At 61.9% G+C, this 22,511-nt stretch overlaps 1 protein-coding gene across 1 annotated transcript; it reads left to right on the forward strand.

Annotated features, from left to right (window-relative positions):
- Positions 1–403: 403 nt before the first annotated feature.
- On the forward strand, positions 404–22,303 carry PHF8 (PHD finger protein 8). The gene is given in 35 exon segments (XM_030006722.2): positions 404–488; positions 612–1,621; positions 2,518–2,700; positions 2,847–2,893; positions 3,268–3,485; positions 3,572–3,795; positions 4,296–4,415; positions 4,511–7,310; positions 8,016–8,101; positions 8,879–8,987; positions 10,841–10,958; positions 10,960–11,002; positions 11,102–11,243; positions 12,208–12,394; positions 13,081–13,170; positions 13,172–13,244; positions 13,339–13,426; positions 14,073–14,179; positions 15,603–15,694; positions 16,280–16,369; positions 16,739–16,924; positions 17,011–17,096; positions 17,669–17,823; positions 18,235–18,320; positions 18,609–18,634; positions 18,636–18,722; positions 19,296–19,419; positions 19,421–19,522; positions 19,524–19,551; positions 19,635–19,730; positions 20,069–20,178; positions 20,950–20,994; positions 20,996–21,229; positions 21,231–21,321; positions 21,412–22,303. Coding segments are annotated over 28 exon segments (2,868 nt in total). The 5' UTR covers positions 404–488; positions 612–1,621; positions 2,518–2,700; positions 2,847–2,893; positions 3,268–3,485; positions 3,572–3,795; positions 4,296–4,415; positions 4,511–7,212; the 3' UTR covers positions 21,501–22,303.
- The last annotated feature ends 208 nt before the right edge of the window (positions 22,304–22,511 follow it).

The raw sequence follows: 22,511 nt of genomic DNA on the forward strand, positions 1-22,511 counted from the left end.
CTCTCCCCCCAACTCCCCCCCAATTAATGTGGGGTGTCGTGTGTCATCCCCCAAAATGTCCCCAAACCCGCCCTCAAGGTTGAGGACAACTTCGTGCTGGAGGGCGAGCGGGAGAAGTTCGTGGAAGAGCTGAAGGCCATCGTGGCGCGGGCGCGAGGGCTCCTCGGTGGCCCCCCCCGTGGACCCCCAGGTGCCCCACCCCCACCCTTACCCCCACCCCCACCCCGGACACCTGGGTCCCCCCCCACCAGTTGACCCCCCCCCCCCCCCCAAATGTGTCTCCCCACAGGCAGGACCTCCTGAACAAGCGGGTGGTGGTGAGTAGCGGGGGAGGGGAAGGGGCGGGGGTGGGGTCATTCCCCCCCCCCCCCCTACCCTGACCACCTTCGCCCCTCCCCCCCCCCCAGGAGAAGGTGCCCCCCAGTCGTCCCCCGTCGGTCGTTGGAGGTTTTGCATCAACCAGACCATCAGGAACCGGGAAGCCACCGGTGGGTCACCCTGGAGGGGACGTGGCGGGGGGGGGGGGGGCACGACGACACACGATGACACACCAGTGTCCTCCCCTCCCCCACAACCTCCATGGATTTGGGGGGGGTGTCACCTCCTTGCAGGTCCTGGGGGACCCCCACCCAACCGAAGAGCCTTGGGGACATCCCGCGGTGGTGACGTGGATGCGGTCCCAGATGTTGGTGGCCCTCAAGGGCCAGGGATGGTTGTCACCGGACCCCAAGAACCAGGTGGCCCTCAAGGACCAGGGATGGTTGTCACCGGACCCCAAGAACCAGGTGGCCCTCGAGGACCAGGGATGGTTGTCACCGGACCCCAAGAACCAGGTGGCCCTCGAGGACCAGGGATGGTTGTCACCGGACCCCAAGAACCAGGTGGCCCTCAAGGACCAGGGACGGTCATTACTGGAGCGTTACAGCAGGATGGACCTGGGGGACCAGAGATGATTGTCCCCAAATCCAGTGACCTGGGTGTCCCCCAAGGACAGGAGATGATTGTCCTCAAACTCCACGAGCTGGACACACCCAAGGGACCAGAGACAATTGTCCCCAAACCCCATGAGCTTGGTGTCCCTCAAGGACAGGAGATGACTGTCCCCGAACCCTGTGACCTAGGTGTCCCCAAAGGACTGGAGATGATCGTCACCGGACCCCAAGACCCAGGTGTCCCCCAAGGACTGGGGACAATGGTCACAGGCGCTTGGGAACAGGATGGACCCAGGGGACTGGGGACAATTGTCACCGGACCCCAAGAGCTGCATGAACCCATGGGACCAGAGATGATCATCTCCAAACCCCAAAATCTTGGTGTCCCCCAAGGACCAGGGACAACTGTCACCAGCGCTTGGGAGCAGGATGGACCTGGGCAACCAGACATGATCGTCACCAAACCTCAAGAGCTTGATGACCACCAAGGACCAGAGACCATCATCCCTGGACACCAAGACCTGGGTGTCCCCCAAGGACAGGGGACAATTGTCCCTGAAGCTTGGGAGCAGGATGGACCATGGGGACCAGAGACGATTGTCCCCAAACCCCAAGAGCTGGACGTCCCCCAAGGACCGGAGACGATCGCCATCGGAGCTTGGGAGCAGGATGCAACCATGGGACCAGAGGTGATTGTCCCCAAACTCCCAAGACCTGGACGTCCCCCACGGACCGGAGATGACCATCCCCAAACCCTGAGACCTTCGTGTCCCTCAAAGACCAGAGATGACAGTCCCCAACCCCAAAACCTTGGTGTCCCTTGAGGATTGGAGACCATTGTCCCCAAACCCCAAGACCTTGGTGTCCCTCAAAGACCATCGATGACCATCCCCAAACCCCAAGACCTTGGTGTCCCTCAAACTCCAACCCCAAGACCTTGGTGTCCCTCAACCCCCAAGACCTTGGTGTCCCTCAAACTCCAACCCCAAGACCTTGGTGTCCCTCAAGGACCATCGATGACCATCCCCAAACCCCAAGACCTTGGTGTCCCTCAAACTCCAACCCCAAGACCTTGGTGTCCCTCAACCCCCAAGACCTTGGTGTCCCTCAAACTCCAACCCCAAGACCTTGGTGTCCCTCAAGGACCATCGATGACCATCCCCAAACCCCGAGACCTTGGTGTCCCTCAAAGACCAGAGATGACAGTCCCCAACCCCAAAACCTTGGTGTCCCTTGAGGATTGGAGACCATTGTCCCCAAACCCCAAGACCTTGGTGTCCCTCAAACTCCAACCCCAAGACCTTGGTGTCCCTCAACCCCCAAGACCTTGGTGTCCCTCAAACTCCAACCCCAAGACCTTGGTGTCCCTCAAGGACCATCGATGACCATCCCCAAACCCCAAGACCTTGGTGTCCCTCAAGGACCATCGATGACCATCCCCAAACCCCGAGACCTTGGTGTCCCTCAACCCCTAAGACCTTGATGTCCCTCAAAGACCAGCCATGATTTTCCCCATCCCCCTGCCCCCCCCCCCCGACATTTTGGGGGGGGGGCTGGTGACTACCTCAGCACCCTGTTTCCGCAGGACCCCCCCAACGGAGAGGACCCCGGGCCGTCCCACCGCCGCGGGGGGTTATTTTGCCCTGGGGTTTAATTGCCCCCGCCTGAAAAACCCCGTCAGCAAGAAGACCTGGGGGCGCAAGATCAAAAGTTGGGCCCGGCGGCTCCGGCAGCCCCCCCCCCACTGCGGGGGGACCCCCCCGGCCAGGTAGGGTGGGGTGTCCACCCAATTGTACCCCCCATTTATCACTCCCATTTATCACCCCCATTTACAGCCCCCGATTTCTGTCCCCCCCATGTATACCCCCCCATTTACCCTCCTCTCTATGCCCCCCCCCCCTTCTTGTTCCACAGGGGAGGTGGAGGAATTTGGGGATCCCCCCCGGCGGGGGCATTGCCAGGTGGGTGTTTGGGGGGGGGGTCCCCAGGGGAGGGAGCACCCCCCTATGGACCCCCCCCAAATTGTTCTACGGACCCCCCTAAACTGCCCCCCAGAGACCCCCAAACTGCCCCAGGGACCCCCCCAAATTACCCCCAGGGATCCCAAAACTGCCCCAGGGACTGCAAAACTGCCCCAGGGACCCCCCCCAATTACACCCGAGACCCCCCGAATTACCCCCAGGGACTCCAAAACTGCCCTAGGGACCACCCCAAACTGCCCCAGAGACACCAAAACTGCCCCTGGGACCCCCCAACATCACCAGGGATCCCCCAAATCCTCCCCCCCTCACCCCCCATCCGGCTCGTATTGCCTCTATATCCCCCCCCACCCCAGCCGCTAATGAACCCTGAGTCGACCGACCCCCCTGAAACCGAAGGCGATTGGGGGGATCCCAGCTCGGAAAGTGAAAGTGGGGGGTTGGGGGGACCCCCCCATCCCCCAGGGGCCCCTCCCCGCCCCCCCGGATCCCCATCATCCCCCATGAGCAGCGACGGGGAGACGGACCCTGAAGACGAAGATTTACGGGTGGAGCTGCGAAGGCTGCGGGAAAAGTAAGTTGGGAGGACACGGGGGGGTTTTAGGGGGACCCCCCAAAATTGGGGTACTCTCCCTGACCCCCCCCAACCCCCCAAAATAGGCATATCCAGGAGGTGGTGACGTTACGGGCGCAGCAGGACAAGGAGCTGCAGGAGCTGCACGGGCGTCTCCGTGCCCTAAAAGAAGCTCGGGGGGACCCCCCAAAATTTGGGGGACCCCCCCCGGGGGATTATGGGGGACTCCCTCATCATTGCCCCGGGGGGTCCCCCCGACGGCTTCGGGGTGCCAAGGGAAGAGGAAGGGGAAGGGGCGCGACAATGACAGGTTTGGGGCGCAGGGAGGGGTTTTGGGGTGCAAAGGGGGGGGTGGGGGTACAAGGGAGGTTTTGGGGTGCTCCATGGTCTGGGGAGGGGGTTTGGGGTACGGGGGGGTTCTGGGGTGCAGGGAGGGGTATTGGGGTGCAAGGGGGGATTTCGGGTACTGGAAGGGGGTTTTGGGGTGCTCTATGGTTTAACGAGGGGGGGTTGTGGCGCAAGGGGTGGGTTGGGCTGCAGGGAGGGGTATTGGGGTGCTCCAAGGAGAGGTTTTGGGGTGCAAGGGGGGGTGCACCATGGTCTGGGGAGGGCGTTTTGGGGGAGGGAGGGGTTTTGGGGTGCAGGGGGGCCTTGGGGTGCTCTGGCAAGGGGGTTTGGGGGTACAGGGGTTTTGGGGTGCTATGGGAGGGGATTTGGGGGTACAGAGGAGATTTGGGGTGCTCCCCCCTGCCTCCCCAACACTCAGATGCCTGGGTCATCCCCCCCAACCCCTTCCCCTCCCCCTTACAGGCCCCATAACCCCCCCAGCCCCCCCAACCCCCCCCCCCAGCCCCTCAAAAAAAGGGGCTCTTCACCGATGACCTGCACCGGCTGGTGGATGAGTGGGTGCAGGATACGGCCCGAGCCCAGGTAAAGTGGGGGGGCTCCCCTTAACCCCCTTTTTGGGGTGCTGGGGGGGTCCTCAATATCTAAACACCTCCTTCCCCCCCCCCCAAATCCCACAGGGGACCTCGTCGTGGGTGGCCACCCTCCGCGGCACCCGGATGACCCCCCCAAAATGGGGAGGGGTACCGCCCCCCAAAACCAACCTCCATGGGGGGGGGCAGCCCCCTCCCACCAGGGGCTGAGTGAAGGGGGGGCCCCCCGGTACCCTAAAACTGCTGCTCCTCCCCCAAATCCCCTTGTTTTACCCCCACCCCCCCTATTTTGGGTGCCACCCCCCGTTCCCACATCCCCCTTCCCCGGGTGACCCCAATTTTCGGTCCCCAAATCGCCTCATTTCACCCCCCTCCTTGGTTTGGCCCCCCTGTAGGGTGAACCCCAATTTTCATCCCCCAAATTGCCTCATTTTACCCCCAAATCCACCTTTTTGGGGGTCTGATGCCCCCCCCGGGGGTTGATCCCAGTTTTCACCCTCAAAATCACCTTGTTTTGCCCCAAAACCCCCTTTTTTGTGGCCTGCCCCCCACCATGTAGTGACCCCAATTTTCGGCCCCCAAATCACCTCGTTTCATCCCAAAACTTCTTTTTTGGGGCCTATTGCCCCTTTTTGGGCCTTCCCCATGAGGTGGCCCCACTTTTTGGCCCCCAAATCACATTGATTCACCCCAAAACCCCCTTTTTTGCAGCCTGCCCCCCACCATGAGATGACCCCAATTTTCAGCCCCCAAATCATCCCATTTCACCCCAAAACTCCTTTTTTGGGCCTATTGCCCCTTTTTAGCCCCCCCCCATGAGGTGACCCCAGTTTTTGGCCCCAAAATCGCATCAATTCACCCCCAAACCCCCTTTTTTGAGGCCTGCGCCCTCCCCATGGGGTGACCCTACTTTTCGGTCCCCAAATCACCTAATTTCCCACCCAAAACCCCCATGTTTTGCCCCATCATGAGATGACCCCACTTTTCAGACGTTAAATCACCTCGCTTCCCCCCCAAACCCCCTTTTTTGGGCCTATCCCCCTTTTTGCTCCCCCCCCATGAGGTGACCCCAATTTTTAACCCTAAATCAGCCTCGTTTCACCCCAAAACCCCATGGGTTGAACCCCAACCCCTCGCTCACCCCCTCATTTGCCACCAAATCCCTGTTTTTGCCCCCGAAACCACTGGGAGCCCCAAAACTGCCGTATTTCACCCCAACCCGCCCCCCACAGGCCTGGGATTCCCCTTAACGCAGCCATGGTGGGGTGTGGGGGGGAACTGGCTATACTGGTGTTACTGGTGACCCCCTCCCCCATTCTGGTCGTACTGGTACGACTGCCCCTCCCCCACTTTACCCTCCCCCCCCCCCCCCAGCCCATTTTTGGGTCATTTCTTCATGTTTTCTGCCCATCTACCTCACCCTTCACCAGACAGCGAGGTTTTGGGGTGAATTCCTGGGTGTTCTGGTTCTGGGGAGGAGGGAGGCGTTTAATTTGGGGGGGGGAAATTACTATAAAGTTCGTAAAAGAAACCCAAAACAGAGAAATAAAAGCGTGGCGCCACTCCCAAGATGGCGGCTCCCGCCTCAAGATGGCGCCGCCCCCCCCCCCCGCCATGCACCGCCTATGGGGAGGCGGGTGGGCTCGCCCTTCTCAAGATGGCGTCCGCGCCCTTCTCAAGATGGCGTCGCGACGCGGTCAAAATGGCGCCTCGGCCCCGCCCTCTCCCTCCCCGTTTCCGCGTTTGAATAAAACTTTATCGGGCGGCCGGAGCCGGGCAGGAGCCGCGGCGGCGGCGGCGGAACCGGGGCCGGGCCGGGAACGGGCGGCGGTAACCGGGAGGTGGCGGTGGAACGGCCGGGAGAGGCCTCAGGCCTGGCCGGTGGGGCCTGCGGCCTAGTTGGGAGGTGGCGGTGGGGGACGCGTAGGCCTCGCGGGGAGCCCGGGGCCTTGTAGGCCTTTGAGGGGGGGGGGGGAAGGACCCTATAGAGCCGGGGGGGGGGGGTGCTGGGGCCCTATAGGCCCTTTAGGGGAGCTCGGGGCCCTGTAGGCGCTTGGAGGGGGCCTGGGGCCCTACAGGCCCCTTTTGTGGGGGTGGGGGGTTAGGGCCTTGTAGGCGTTTGGGGGGGGTCTCAGGGACCTATAGAGGCTGGGAGACCCTATAGGGCCTTTTGGGGGGTGTCCTAGGGCCCTGTAGGATCTTTTAGGGTTGTCCCAGGGTCCTATAGAGCTGTGGAGGCCCTACAGGCTCTTTTGAGGGGGGGGGCAGGGCCCTATAGAGCAAGGGAGACCCTATAGGAATTTCTGGGGGGAGCCCAGGGCCTTATAGAGCCGGGGACACCCTATAGGCCCTTGGGGGGGGGTGTCCCAAGACCCTATAGACCCTTTTGGGGGTAGTCCAGAGCCTTATAGAGCTGGGGAGACCTTATAAGTCCCTGGGGGGGGTGTTCCAGGCCCGTATAGATCTGTGTAGGGGGGTTGTTGTGTCTCCTAAGTCCCTATAGGGAGACTCAGCTGCCCCCCACGAGGCGGGGAGCGTATAGGGAAGCATTAAAGGGGGGTGGGTGGCTATAGGGGAGGGATTCCTATAAGGGGTCGCCTATAGAAAAGCCAAAAGAGAGTGTTTTATAGGGGGGGGGGGGGTCACGGGAAGGGGTTTATAGGGATCTATAGGGCAGTGGGGCGGATGTCCTGGGCTGGGGGACTGGGTTGGGGGGGTCTATAGGGGTGCGGGAGGGGGTCTGTAGGGTCAGGGGTGCCCCTATAGGGGGTGGGGGGGGGGGGGGGGGCATGGCCTCGGTACCCGTATACTGCCTGTGCCGGCTGCCCTATGATGTCACCCGCTTCATGATCGAGTGTGATGGCTGCCAGGACTGGTTCCACGGCAGGTGGGGGACTGGGGGGGCACTGGGAGGTACTGGGGGTGAGGAGGGGGCACTGGGAGGTTACTGGGATGGACTGGGAGGGGTTAGGAAGGGACTGGGGGGGTACTGGGAAAGACTTGGGGGGCTACTGAGGAGGACTGGGAGGCACTGGGAGGGACTGGAAGGAGTCTGGGGGCCCTGGGGGGGCTACTGGGGAGGACTGGGAGGCACTGGCGGGGCACTGGGAGGTGCTGGGGAGGACTGGGGGGGTGAGGAGGGAGGACTGGGAAGGGTCTGGGAGGGACTTCAGGGGCACTGGGGAGCAGCTGGGAAGGACTGGAGGGTGAGGACGGGGCTACTGGGAGGCTACTGGGGAGGACTGGGAGGGACTGGGGGGCACTGGGAGAGGCTGGAGGCAGCTGGGGAGGACTGGAGGGGTGAGGAGCGGGGACTGGGATGGACTGAGGGGCGCTGGGGGGTGAGGAGGGGGACTGGGATGGACTGGGAGGGGACTGGGATGCACTAGGAGGGGATTGGGGGGCAGCTGGGGAGGATTGGGGGATGAGGAGGGGGGGACTGGGAGGGCTGTGGGGGTTACTGGAGGGTGCTGGGCAAACTGGGAGTAACCGGGAGGTGCACTGGGACCTCTGTGCCTGGGGTTGTGCGGCCTGGGGTGTAATGGGGGTTACTGGGAGGTACTGGGAGACCTGAGGTGCGGGTCCCCCGCAGCTGCGTGGGGGTGGAGGAGGAGGCGGCGGCCGAGATCGACCTCTACCACTGCCCCAAGTGCGAGGTGCTGCACGGCCCCTCCGTCAGTGAGTCCCCTATAGCGCTATACGGGACCAGGGCCGGGCCTTATAGGGACCTATGGGGTTGGGGACATATGGGGAGGGGGCTGGGGGGGTCTCCCTGGGCTGGTTTCCCGCTGTGGGGCCTTATAGGGCCCTATAGAAGACATCTGGGCCTTATAGGGCCCTATGGGGCTGGGGATGCATGGGGTGGGAGTGGGTCTTACTGGCCTGATTTTTCCCTATGGGGTCTTATAGGGTCCTATAGGACCAGATCTGGGACTTATAGGGTCATATAGGAGAGATCTGGGCCTTATAGAGCCCTATGGGGTTGGGGACAATAAGGGGGGTGTGGATCTTGCTGGGCTGGTTTCCCCCTGTGGGGCCATATGGGACTGGGTCTGGGCTTTATAGAACCATATAGGACCAGATCTGGGTCATATAGGATCAGGTCTGAGCCTTATAAGAGGTATATGGGGCTGGGGATGTATGGGGCTGGGTCTTGTTGGGCTGGTACCCCCATCCTGGGCCATATGGAACTGGGACCATATGGGACTGGGGCTGATTCCCCCATTCTGGGCTGTATGGAGCCATATGAGGCCAGGTCCATATGGGTATGGGACTGGTTCCTCCATCCCAGGTCATATGGGGCCATATGGAACCGGGACCATATAGGACCAGGGTTGGTTCTGCCAACCATACGGGACCAGGGCTGGGCAGGTTCCCCCATCCCTGGTCATACGGGGGCTTTATGGAACTGGGTCCATACGTACCCGGGTCCATATGGATCCATACGTGCTGCAGTGAAGCGTCGCCGGGGTCCCCCAAAGCCTCCGGAGGTGGAGCCGGGTCGCCCTGTCCGCACCGGCAGCGCCCAGTTCGTCCGGGAACTACGCGGTCGGACTTTCCCCAGGTGAGGGGGACGTATAGAGACGGGCCTTATGGCTGCTATAGGAGCCATTGGGGAGCTCTATAATGTCTCAGGGCAGCGTATGAGTTTAGGACTGGTCCACATAGGGAGGCAGCCCTGAGCCGATACGGCGTGGTGGTGTCTTTCCTCCCTATAGGTCCTATAGGGGCTGTCGGGGTGCTATAGGGTCTGTCGGGGTCCTATAGGGGCTGTACCACTTCTCAGCATGCTAAGGGAGCTCTAGTAATACCGTATAGGGGCTTTACAGTTTCTTAGAGCCCTATACGGGGTGTATGCTCTCCCAGAACGCTACGGGAACTGTGGTAAAGCTCTCTAAAACATATTTAGATTATTACAGTGCTATAGGAGTCTCAGTATGGTGAACTGTATGGTCTGTGAGAGCGGTATAGGGGCTGTATTGGTCATTAGGGTACTATGGGGGCCCTATAGAAGCTCTATAGGGGCAGTACAGCCTATTAGGGCCCTGTAGGGGCTGCATTGTCTATTGGGGCACCACATAAGAATCTTATAAAGCTGTTATAGGAGCTATAAAATGCGTATTATAGGTTGGGGCACAGTAGGAGCTCTATAAAACCATTACGGGATCTATAGAAGCTGCATCACTCATTAATCCGCTATAGAAACCCTGCGAAGCCATTGTAGGACCTATAGCAGCTCCCCAATCATCTCCAGATGCCCTTTAAAGTCCTTATAGGACCTATAACAGCTACGGTACCCATCAGGGCGCCATATAGGAGCCCTATAGGAGCTGCATCACTCATTGGACCCCCACAGGAACCCAAAAAAGCCATTATAGGACTTATAGAAGCTTCGTTAGCCATTAGACCACTCTATAGAAAAGCTATAGACCCATTATAGAACGTGCAAAATCTATGTAATGTTTTGGGGCAGTACGGGAATGCTACAAAACCATTATAGGATCTATAGAAGCTTTGTCAGCCATCAGACTGCCGTAAGAACCTTATAGAGTCATTACAGAATGTATAAAATTTTCGGTGCCTATTAAGCCACTGTATAAAAATGCTGTAAAGCGATTATAGGACTTAGAGAATCTATATCACATTTTGGGGCATTATAGGAGTCTTACGAAGGTATTATAGAACCTACAAGAAGTACACTATTTATTAAGGCACCATAAGAACCCTGCAAAACCATTACAGGATTTATAGAAGTTTTGTTAGCTATTAAGCCACTATATAGAAAGCCTACAAAATCATTATAAGATTTAGAAAGTCTATATTATATATTGGGGTGTTATAGAATTTCTACAAGGGCATTATAGGATCTGTAAGAGCTGCGCCATGTATCATGCCACCACAGAAACACTTTAAAACTGTTATAGGAGTTCTAGAACGTCTCTTACCTGTTACACTGCTATATAGAAAACTTATAAGTTCTGTAACTACTAAAATAATTTAATATCACATGTGGGGGCACTATAGAAACCCAATAAAGCCATTATGGAATTTATAGGAGTTCTGTCAGCCATCAGACTACTGTAAGAATTCTACGCAGCCATTAAAGGATTTATAGGAACTCCATTACCCATTAGACTGTTATATAGAAAGTCTATGAAACTGTTGTAGGACTTACAGAATTTATATCACATATTGGAGCACTATAGGAACCTAGTAAAGCCATTATAGGATCTATAGGAGCTCCACCACCCACTGACCCCCTCCAAAAACCCTACGAAACCATTTTAAAACCTCCAACCGCTCCCTGATCCTCTCCCAACTCCATCGAAAGCCTCTATGGGATCTATAAGGGGACCGATAGGGACACTGAGGGGGGGGCTATAGGGTCTCCATATGTTCCTCTATACTCCCCCATAGCGCTGACGAGGTGCTGCTCCGACCGAGCGGAGCCCAGCTGACAGTGGAATACCTGGAAGAAAAAACCTTCAGCGTTCCCATCTTGGTAGCCCGGAAAGAAGGATTGGGAATGACGTTACCCCCCCCCCACCTTCACCCCGCGGGATGTAGAACATTATGTGGGTGAGTTTTTGGGGTTTGGGGGGGGGTGGGGGGTTGCGGGGGGGGTGTCCCCCTTGACTTTTCTATAGGGGATTTTGGTGGGGGGGTGCGGATCTATAGGGGCGGAGAAGATCATCGACGTCATCGATGTGGGGAGACAAGCCGACTGCAGGATGCGCCTGGGGGATTTCGTCGCCTATTTGGGGGGAGCCCGACGCGACCGCGTCCTCAACGTCATCAGCCTGGAGTTCTCTGACACGCGGTGGGTGATGTCATACCCCGCTGGGGACCTTTCTAGTATGTCCTGGTACCTCCCAGTATGTCCCAGTATGTCCCAGAGCATCCCTGGTCTGCTCCCACAACATTTTCAGGACATCCCTGGTCCTGCCCCCGCTGCCAACCTGGGGACTCACCCCCCCCCCCGCCAGGCCCAGTGTCACGTCACCCCCCCCCCCCCCCCCCCCCCCAGGGGGTCCTGTGTCCCCAGGGACCCTCCCAGTATGTCCCAGTACCTCCCAGTAACCACCAGAGTATCCCTGGTCTCTCAGGACATCCCTCATCTCCTCCCATGGGACATCCCTGGTGTCTCCCCATGCCGGGGATCTTCCCTGTCACCCCCCCCCCCATCCCAGTTACCCCTCTGGGTCCCCCCCCCAAGACCCTCCCCCAAATCTGGGTCCTGTCCCCCCCACCCCAGGGACCCCCCAGTTCTGAGTCCTCCCCCCCCCCCCCCCCCCCACCTCCGGGTCCTCCACCCCCTCTCCGTATCTCCTAACTCCCCCAAACTTGGGGTCCCCCAAGGGGGGTCTCTTCATCCCAGGGGGTCCCCCTACCCCATGGGGGGGGGGTCCTCCACCCCAATACCCCCCCCAGCCCCAATAGCCCACCAAGGACCCCCCTAATTCTGGCTCTGCCCCCCATCCCCACTCCCCTCTGGGTCCTTCCTCATCCTCAGTCCCCTTCGCGACCCCTCCAGCTCCAATCCCCCTCAGGGGCCCCCAAAATCTGAGTGCCCCCCCCATCGCTGGTCCACCCACCCCCAGGGACCCCCCAATTTGGGGTTCTCCCCCCCCGCCCCCGCATCCCCTCCCCCAATTCTGCGTTCTCCATACCCATCCCTTTCCTCATCTCCCCATTTCCAGCATCTCCCACTTCCCCCAAACCTGGGGTCCCCCAGCTGTGTCCCCCACCCCAATAACCCCCCCTTAATCCCCCCCCCCCCCAAGCCTTTCCAACCTAGTGGAGACACCACGGATCGTCCGGAAGCTGTCGTGGGTGGAAAACCTATGGCCGGGGGAATCGGCGTGCGAACGCCCCAGCGTGCAGAAATATTGTCTGATGGGCGCCCGCGACAGCTACACCGACTTCCACATCGATTTCGGGGGGACCTCCGTCTGGTATCACGTCCTGAGGGTATGGCGGGGGGGGGGATTTGGGGGGCTAAGGCATGGTTAGGGGGGATTTGGGGGGCTAGAGGGGGTTTAGGGGGGATTTGGGGGGGCTGGGGGTGGCTAGAAGGGGTTTAAGGTGGGTTTAGGGAGGATTTGGGGGGCTAGGGTGTGGCTAGAGGGGGTTTAGGGGGGATTTGGGGGGGCTGGGGGTGGCTAGAAGGGGTTTAAGGTGGGTTTAGGGAGGATTTGGGGGGGCTATAGGGTGGGTTTAGGGGGGATTTGGAGGTGTTAGGGGGTGGCTAGAGGGGGTTTAAGGTGGGTTTAGGGGGGATTTGGGGGGCTAGAGGGGTTTTAGGGGGGATTTGGGTGGGCTGGGGTGGCTAGAGGGGGTATAAGGTGGGTTTAGGGGGGATTTGGGGGGGCTATAGGGTGGGTTTAGGGGGGATTTGGAGGTGTTAGGCGTGGCTAGAGGGGGTTTAGGGGGGATTTGGGGGGCTAGAGGGGGTTTAGGGGGGATTTGGGTGGGCTGGCAGGTGGATAGAGGGGCTTTAGTGGGGATTTGGGGGGGCTATAGGTTGTCTAGAGGGTCTATAGGGTGGCCTTAAGGCTCATCTGTGGGTGCACACCCCTCCTTGGGGTGCCTGTATCACTTTGGGGTGCATCCCGTTCCCCCTGCCCCACGGCTGCCCCACGGCTGCCCCACGGCAGGGTGAGAAGATCTTCTACCTGGTGCGACCCACGGCGGCCAACCTGGCTTTGTTCGAGGCTTGGAGCAGCTCCCAAAATCAGGGCGAGCTTTTTTTTTGGGGACCAAGTCGATCGTTGTTATCGTTGTCCTCTTCGTCAAGGCCAGACCCTCTTCATCCCCACCGGTAACTATCTGGGGGGGGCCCTGAGGGACCCCAACTCCCCCCCACCATCCTCTGCCCCACATATTTTGCTCCCCCCCCCCCCCCCCCCCGGCAGGTTGGATCCACGCCGTGCTGACCCCCGTCGACTGTTTGGCTTTTGGGGGGAACTTCTTGCACAGCCTCAACATCGATATGCAGCTCAAGTAGGAGTCTTTTTTGGGGGGGGGGGGGGGGGGGGGTCTTGGGGGTTGGCTGATGCGCTTGGGGGGGGGCTGTGGGGTGTTTTCAGGGGGATTTGGGGGGGCTTCAGGGTGGCTTGGGGGGATCTTTGGGGGTTTGGGGAGTTTTTGGGGGGGTGCAGGGGGGTCTTTGGGGGGGCTGTGTGGTGTTTGGGGAGAATGTGGGGGGCTGCCAGGGTGGTTTGGGGGGCTTCAGGGGGACTGGAGGGGGCTGCAGGGTGTTTTAAGGGTTGGCGGGGGCTTTGGGGGTGTTTTGGGGGGGCTGTGGAGTGATTTTGGTGTGTTTTCTGGGGGCTTTGGGGTGATTTGGGAGCCTTTGGGAGGGTTTCAGGGTGGTTTGGGGGGGCTGCAAGGCATTTTGAGGGGACTGTAGGATGTTTTGGGGGGGCTACAGGGTTTTTGGGGGGGTCTTTGGGAGGGGCAGCTGCAGAGCAATTTGGGGGGGGGGGGGCACGAGGCACGGCAAGACATTGCAGGACAAAGAGACGCAACAGAGCATTGCAGGGTGGTGGGATGCCGTGGGGCTGGGTGGGGGGACCATGGCGTGCCCCCCAAATCCCCAGTAGCCCCCCCCAGATCCCTTATGTCCCCCCCCGGCCCCCCCCCCAAGGGCGTATGAAATCGAGAGACGCCTCAGCACCGCCGACCTCTTCAAGTTCCCCAATTTTGAGACTGTCTGCTGGTACGTGGGGAGGCATCTCCTGGACACCTTCCGAGGTGGGTTCCCACCCCCAATTTGGGGGTCCCGGGGGGTGTCTTGGGGGTCCCCCCCCCCAGCTATTTTTGGGTGTCTCAGTCTTGTCCTAGGGGGGTTCTGGGCGGTCTTGGGAGTCCTTAACCCTGTTCTGGGGTGTCCCAGAGGGGATCCTGGGGGTCCTTAACCCCATCTTGAGGGTTCTGGGTGTCCCAGGGTGGTCCTGGGGGGTTCCTGGGGGGCTTCAACCCTGTTCTAGGGGTCCCAGGATGGTCCCGGGGGGTCTTGGGGGCCCTCAACCCCATTCTGGGGTGTCCCAGAGGGGATCCTGGGGGTCCTTAACCCCATCTTGAGGGTTCTGGGTGTCCCAGGGTGGTCCTGGGGGGTTCCTGGGGGGCTTCAACCCTGTTCTAGGGGTCCCAGGATGGTCCCGGGGGGTCTTGGGGGCCCTCAACCCCATTCTGGGGTGTCCCAGAGGGGATCCTGGGGGTCCTTAACCCCATCTTGGGGGTTCTGGGTGTCCCAGGGTGGTCCTGGGGGGTTCCTGGGGGTCTTCAACCCTGTTCTAGGGGTCCCAGGATGGTCCCGGGGGGTCTTGGGGGCCCTCAACCCCATTCTGGGGTGTCCCAGAGGGGATCCTGGGGGTCCTTAACCCCATCTTGAGGGTTCTGGGTGTCCCAGGGTGGTCCTGGGGGGTTCCTGGGGGTCTTCAACCCTGTTCTAGGGGTCCCAGGATGGTCCCGGGGGGTCTTGGGGGCCCTCAACCCCATTCTGGGGTGTCTCAGAGGGGATCCTGGGGGTCCTTAACCCCATCTTGGGGGTTCTGGTTGTCCCAGGGTGGTCCTGGGGGGTTCCTGGGGGTCTTCAACCCTGTTCTAGGGGTCCCAGGATGGTCCTGGGGGGTCTTGGGGATCCTCAACCCCATTCTGGGGTGTCCCAGGAGGTTCCTTGTGGGTCCTCAGCCCCATCTTGAGGGTTCTGGGGGTCCCAGAGTGGTCTGGGGGGTCTTGGGTGTCCTTAACCCCATTCTGGGGGGTTCCTGGGGGTCCTCAGCCCCATCCTGGGGATTCTCAACCCCATGGTGGGAGGTTTTGGGGGTCCTCAACCCCATCTTGGGGGAGTTCTGGGGGGTCTTGGGCATCCTCAACCCTGTTTTGGGGGTCCCAGGGTGGTCTTTAGGGCCCCATCCCCATCTAGGGGGGTCAGTGGGGGTCACAGCCCAGTTTTGGGGGTCCCCTGGGGGTCCCATCCCTATCTGGGGGGGTTGATGGGGGTCCCAGCCCAATTTTGGGGGGTCTCCTGGGGGTCCCATCCCCATCTTGGTAGTCTGAGGGTTCCCAGCCCGTGTTAGGGGGCTCCTGTTCATCTGAGGGGGGGGTCCCCCAACCCTACCCCGCCTCGGGGAAGTCCCCCAAAATTTTGGAGTCCCTTCTTTGCCCCCCCCAGGGCTCCGGGAGAACCGCCGGCACCCCGCTGCCTACCTGGTGCATGGGGCCAAGGCGCTGACGGCCGCTTTCCGCGCTTGGACCCGCAAGGAGGTAATGGGGGGGCTCCGGGGGGGGGGGTTGGGGTGCTGGGGGGGTGGGGGAGTACCTAGGGGGGGGTCTTCTGGGGATTTTGGGGTGCTACAGGGGGATATTGAGGGGCTATGGGGGCCTACGGGGGGGATAATGGGTGATATAGCTAAGTGCAGCCACGTTTGGGGGGGGGGGGGGGGGGGGTGTTTTTTTGGGGGGGGCCCCCGGGGGATTTGAGGGGGCTCTGGGGGAATTTGGGGGGGCTACAGGGGGAATAATGGGCAGGGGATGGATGGGTTCAGCCAGGCTTCTTGAAGGGGGTGGGGGTTGTCGGGGGTCCCCCAGGATTTTTTGGGATCCTACATTTGGGGTGTCCCCTGGAGGGGGTGTCCCCTGGGGATATTGGGGGGCTCCGGGGGGATTTGGGGGGGCTATGAGAGGATAACACTGATCGGATGGATGGGTGCAGCCAGGCATTTGGGGGGGGAGGTACTTGGGGGGGGTCCCCCCATTTTTAGGGGTGTCGCCCCAATTTTGGGGGGGTCTACATGTGGGGGTCTCCCCATTTTTTTTAACACGTCCCGCTCCCCCCCCAAAAAAAATTAGGTGTTGGGGGAACACGAACATGAGATCCCCGAAACTGTCCGGCCAGGGCAGCTCATCAAGGAGCTGGCGAAGGAGATACGGCTGGTGGAGGTGGGGTTACTGGGAGGGACTGGGGGTTACTGGGAGGGACTGGGAGGTACTGGGAAAGACTGAGAGTTACTGGGAGGGGCTAAGGGTGGCACTGGGAGGCACTGGGAGGGGTATAGGGAATTGCTGGGGGGGTATTAAGGAAGTTTTGGGGTTACTGGGAGGCACTGGGAGGGAACTGGGAGGCACTGGGGGCATCGTAGGGGGTCACTGGGGGGTTGCTAAGGAGGTTTCGGGGTTACTGGGTGGAACTGGGAGTTACTGGGAAGCACTGAGGGGTTGTAAAGAAGCTTTGGGAGGGCTTACTAGGAAGAACTGGGAGTTACTGGGAGGCACTGGGATCCCCTGACTGACCCCTTCTCTCCCCCCCAGGATCTCTTCCAGCAGAGTGCCGGGAAATCGGGGTCCCCCTTTGGCCCCCCCCGGGGGGTCCCACCTCCCCTGAAAGACCCACCCCTCAAAAAGGGGGGTCCCCGCAAGCCCCCCCCCATGCCTCGCCCCCCTGACGAGGGGGGGACCCCAAAACCCCCCCCAGCCCCCCAAGATGAGGATGAAGAGGTGAGGAGCACTTTTTTTTGGGGGGGGGGGGGGGGCTGGATTTGGGGGACCCCTGTCTAAATTTTGGGGTGCTCCCCCCTCCCCAGCCTGACCCCCCCAGTTCAAGCCCTGAGGAGACAGACCCCGATTCGGAGGGGGACCCCCAAATTCTCCTGGCCAATGGCGGAGCCCGGTGAGGGGGTTTGGGGGGGCTGGGGGGGGTCCCAGAGGAGTTTTGGGGGGCTGGGGGGGGGTGTCGGGGGGCTGGGGGTTCCAGGGAGGGTTTTGGGGGGGTCTTGGGAGAGCACTGGAAGGGTCCCAGAGGGGGGTTGGGGGGCTGGGGGGGGGGCAAGGGGTTTTGGGGGGCACTGGGGGGGTCCCAGAGGGGTTTTGGGGGGGCAAGGGGTCCTTTTGGGGGGCACTGGAGGTCATCACAAAGGGGTTTGGGGGGGTTTTGGGGGGGCTGAGGGGGTCTTGGGGGGCTGTTGGATATTGCTGGGGGGGTCCCAGAGGAAGTTTTGGGGGCTCGGGGGTACTTCGGGGGGGCCCTGGGTGGGGTACAGAGGAGTTTTGGGGTGCTGAGGGGGGACTCAGGAGGACTGGGGGGGTCCCAGAGGGGTTTTGGGGGGGGCTGGGGGGGATTTGGCGGGCACCGGGGGGGGGTCCCAAAGGGATTTTGGAGAGGGGTTGGGGTGCCAAGGAGGTTTTAGATCGATTTTTGGGGTGCAGGGGGATCCCCACTTAACCTCTCGCCCCCCTCCCCAGGTCACGTCAGAGCCGCCCGGGGGGGCGTTGGGGGTCCCGCCCCCCCCCCGTCTCCCCCGTGTTCCCCCCCCCAGCCCCCCCCCTGGACCTGGACTCGGAGGAGGATCTGCAGATCGACGAGACCCCCCCCCGCCGTGGCCCCCGCCGCCTCCCCCGTGAGCTGGGACACCCCCCCCCCCCCCGCACCCCAAAACCCACCCGGAACCCCAAACCCCCCCCCCCCGGGCTGCTCCTGGCCCCCCCAAAAGTAGCCCCCCCCCATCTTCTCTAAACTGCCCCTGCTGCACCCCCTCCCCCCAAATCCCACTTTTGGGGGGCTGAGGGTACCCCATGACCCCCCCCCCAGCCTGCTCCTGCCCCCCCCTCCAAAATTGGGGCCCCCCCATAACCCCCAAATCGCCCCCATCACCCCAAAACCTCTTAGCCCTCCCCATCTTCTCTTAACCCCCCCCAAATGCCCTTTTAACCCCTCCCCACACCCCAAATCCCACTTTTGGGGGTGCTGGGGAGTGTCCTCCCCCTTGGTGACCCCCCCCCCCAAATTTCCCCCCCCCCCCCCCCACCAGGGCTCCCCCGAAAACTCCCCCGCGCCAAACCCTGCTCGGACCCCAACCGGGTGCGGGAGCCGGGAGAGGTCGACTTCGATATCGAGGTATGGGGGGGGGGGATTGGGGGGGGGGGGTCCAGAAGAGTTTGGGGGGACTGGGGGGGGGGGGCATAGGGGGTTTGGGGGGGGCAAGGGGGGGTTTTGGGGGAACACTGGGGGGTCCTAGAGCGGTTTTGGTGTGCTGGGGGGGGGGGGGTTGGGAAGCCAGTGGTGCTTCTTGGGGGGGGTGCTGGGTGGGGTCCCAGAGATATTTTGGGGTATGTGGTGAGGGGAGGAGCCAGGGAGGGTTTTGGGGTTCACCCCCCCCCCCCCCCCCCGTACCGCTCCCCCCAGGAAGATTATACGACGGAGGAGGAGGAGGGGGGGAGCGGGGGGGAGCGCGGCCGGCATCCTCGACCTGCTGAAGGCCAGTCGGCAAGTGGGGGGCTCAGAGTACCCCCAACTTAGGTGAGGGGGGGGTCCCCAGGGGGTTTGGGGGGGGGCCGGGGTGGGGTTTTGGGGGTCCCCAAGGGGTGTGGAGGGGGCTTTGAGGGGCTTTCCTGTGGGGTTTGGGGGGTCCCCAGGGGCTTTGGTGGGGGGGGGGGGGGGCTGGGTTTTGGGATCCCCAGGGGGTTTGGGGGGGCCATTGGGGCGGCTGGGGTCAGGATTTGGGGGTCCCCAGGGGGTGTGGGGGGGAATTTAGGGACATTCCTGTGGGATTTGGGGGGCTCCCAGGGGCTTTGGGAGGCTTTCTGGGAGGGTTGGGGTTTGGTTTTGGGGGTCCCCAAGGGGTTTGGGGGGGGGACTATTGGGGAGGGCTGGCGTTTGGGGGTCCCCAAGGGGTTTGGGGGGGCTGTTGAGCAGGGCTGGGGTTGGGTTTTGGGGGTCCCCAGGAGCTGGGAAGGGTCTTTGAGGGGGACATTGGGAATTTGGGGGGTCCCTGGGGGCTTTAAGGGCTTTTTGAGGGGGGGGTCTGGGGATTTTGGGGGTCCCCCAATCCTTGGCCCCCCCCAAAAACCAACCCCCCCCCCCCCAAAACAGTGAGGCCCCCGCCTCCCCCAGCACCCGTGAAGCCATCCAAGGCATGCTCTGCATGGCCAATCTCCCAGCGGGGACCCCCCTGGGCCCCCCAAATTGGTGGTCTGGGGGTTCAGGACCTGATCGGGGGGGGGGGTCCTGGAATTTCGGGGGGTCCCCGCCGTCCCCCCCCAGCCCCCCGAAGTACCGACAGCGAGGACGAAGCCAGCATGGACGAACAAGACAGTTTGGGGGGCTTGCTTTAAAGACGCCGAATACAGTGAGTTTTTGGGGGGTATGGTGGGGGGACCCCCCCAATGTTTATATCCTCCAACCCCCGCTTATTTTCGCGGCCCCCCCCAGTTTATCCGTCGTTGGAGTCAGATGAGGATGACCCAGCTCTGAAATCGCTCCCCAAAAAGAAGAAAGTCACCGATGATGCACCCTGGAGCCCCAAAGGTTGGGGGTACCCCCCTTTTTTTGGGGGGGGACGGGAGATTGCATCACGGGGAGGCTGGGAATGGCTTTTTGGGGGGCCCTAAGGGCAGGGGAGGGGCTATGGGGGGGCTGGAAATGGGTTTTGGGGATCCCCAGGGGGTGTGGAGAGGGATTTGAGGGGGGGCTGGGGGTTTTAGGGGGGGTCCCTGGGTGTTTTGGGGGGTCCCCAGAGAATGTGAGTGTGATTTGAGGGGGGACCTGGTGCTAGATTTTGGGGTCCGAAGGAGGTTCGGGGGCGCCAAAACTAACCCAGGAACCCCCAAATTTTTGGGGTGCCCCCCCCCCCCCTCTTTTTCCAGCCCGGGTCACCCCCACGCTGCCCCGGCAGAGCCGCCCAGTTCGGGAGGGGACGCGGGTGGCATCGGTGGAGACGGGGCTGGCGGCCGCTGCCGCCAAACTGGCCCAGCAGGTAAGATTTGGGGGGGCTGGGGTGAGGGGGGGAATTTTGGGGTGCAAGGGGGTGGTTGGGGGGGGGGGGGGCTCAGGGTGGGGTTACGGCAGGGGATTGGGGTGTGGGGGGACTGCTAAACGGGGGTTTGGAGGGGGTTTGGGAGGGGTTATGGAGGTGGGGGGGGCATTTAGGGGGTTCAGGGGGGGTGTTGGGGGCATTTAGGGGGTTCGGGGGGTGTTGAGCGGTTCAGGGGGTCTTGGGGGGCATTTAGGGGGTTCAGGGGGGGTTTCAGGGGGCACTTAAGGGGTCCAGGGGCAGGTTGAGGGGTTTTGGGGGGTGTTGGGGGGCATTTATGGGGTTCAGGGGTGTGTTGAGGGGTCCAGGGGGGTCTTGGGGGGAGTTTAAGGGGTTCAGGGGGGAGTTGAGGAGTTCCAGGGGGTGTTGGGGGGCATTTAGGGGGTGCATGGGGGTGTTGGGGGGTGTTTAAGGTGCGCAGGGGGGAGTTAAGGGGTGCCAGGGCATTTTGGGGGAGCAGTTAGGGGGAGTTGGGGGGATGTTAAGGGGTGTTGAGGGGCAGTTAGGGAGTTTCTGGGGTCAGCGGGTTTTGGGGGTCAGTTAAGGGGTGTTGGGGGGCAATAAAGGGTTTTGGGGGGGTAATCAGGGGGGTAGTTTGGGGCTACATAGACTCAGTCAAGGTTTTTTGGGGGGCTCCTTAAGGTCGGTCAAGGCAGGGGCTGGTTTTAGGGGTGCCCCCTCCTTGACCCCCCCCTTTTCCCCCTTCCCCCAAAGGAGCACCGCAAGCTGCAGCGCAGGAAGGGCCCGACCAAACGCCGCCCCCCCCCCCTCGCCCCCCTCCCCTGAAGAGGAGGAAGAGGAGGAAGAAGAAGACGACGACCCCCCCGAACCAGAGCCAGAACCTGAAGGGGAACCTGAAGGGGACCCCGAAATTGAGCTTGGCGGGGGGGAACCAGAAACAGACCCCCCCCCACCACCGGATCCCCCTTACCCTCCCAGTTTGGCTGATCACGAATATACGGCTCGTCCGGGGGGGGGCGACTGTTTTTGGGGTGGCCCAGCCGGGACGAGCCCCCACCCCGATGGCACCCGGAGTCTTCCTCACCCAACGCCGGCCCCCTCCCGCTTCGGCCGCTGCCGCCCAGGGTAAGTTTGAGGAGCGGGGAGAGATTTGGGGGACCCTCCTCTCTATGTTAAGGGATGGGGGGTTTAATGGGCCCCCTCCCGTTTTTGCAGGAAAACGCCCCAAAAAGGGGCTGGCTACGGCCAAGCAGCGCCTGGGCCGGATCCTCAAGATCCATCGCAATGGGAAGCTGCTGCTCTGAAGAGGGGGGCGGGGCCGGCGGCGGGCCACGCCCACACGGGGGTGGGGCTAGCGGCAGGCCACACCCCCCACCTTGGGCTCTGCATTCACTGCAGGGGAGAGCTGGTGTAGGGAGGGGGTGTGGCTAAGGTGGGGCCACGCCCATAGGGTGGGGTTGGAGTGGGGCCGCCCAGTGGGGGTGTGGCTTGCGGCAGACCACGCCCCCCCCCCCGCCGCAGGTGGAGCCCCGCCTGCTTTGTACCCACTGCAAGGCATTGATGCTGAGCTGAGGGTGTGTGGTCAGGTGGGGCCACGCCCACGGGAGAGGGCGTGACTTGCGGGGAGACCACACCCCCCACCGCAGGCGGAGCTCCGCCTGCAGCCAGTGCAGGGAAGAGCGGCTGCTCTTAGGGGGTGTGGCCACGCGAGCCCACACCCACCGCGAGGTGTCGCCAGGCCACGCCCACGCAGGGGCGGAACTGCCGCCAGGCCCCGCCCACCGCGGGAAACTGCTCCTTGCTCCTTCCCATTGGTTGCCGCCGAGACGGAGGGGGCAGGACTTTCTTTCCCATTGGATGCCGCCAAGAGAGGAGGTGATTGGAGGAGCCAGGCCCGCCCTCGGACTGGAGAAGGAGCGGAGCTTTCGCTGATTGGTTCCCACTGGATTTTTTTTTTTTACCCCCTCCCCCACGTGTCTTCAGGTTGATTGACGGGGGGGTGGGGCCGCTTCCCATTGGCTGCCCCCGGTTTTGTAGGCGTGTCCGGAGGCCGCGGCCCCGCCCCCACTTTTGTATTTGTTAGAATAAAAGGAGAAAAAAAGGCAAATTAATTAATAATTAAAAGAGGACCCGGGTGTCTGGGGGAGTCATGTGACCAGCCCCCCCTCCCCCCCCCCCCCACTTGCGCGCGGCTCAAGGGAGCTCCCGCCGAAGCCTCGCGAGATCTCGGACAAGGGCGGGGCTCGCCCGCCGCTGAGTTCTCGCGAGATCTCGCCCTTCGCCCTCCCCCCCACCCCCGACCGGCGCTCTCGCGA

Source organism: Aquila chrysaetos, unplaced genomic scaffold (genome assembly GCF_900496995.4).
Source record: "Aquila chrysaetos chrysaetos unplaced genomic scaffold, bAquChr1.4, whole genome shotgun sequence".
Lineage (NCBI taxonomy): Eukaryota > Metazoa > Chordata > Aves > Accipitriformes > Accipitridae > Aquila > Aquila chrysaetos.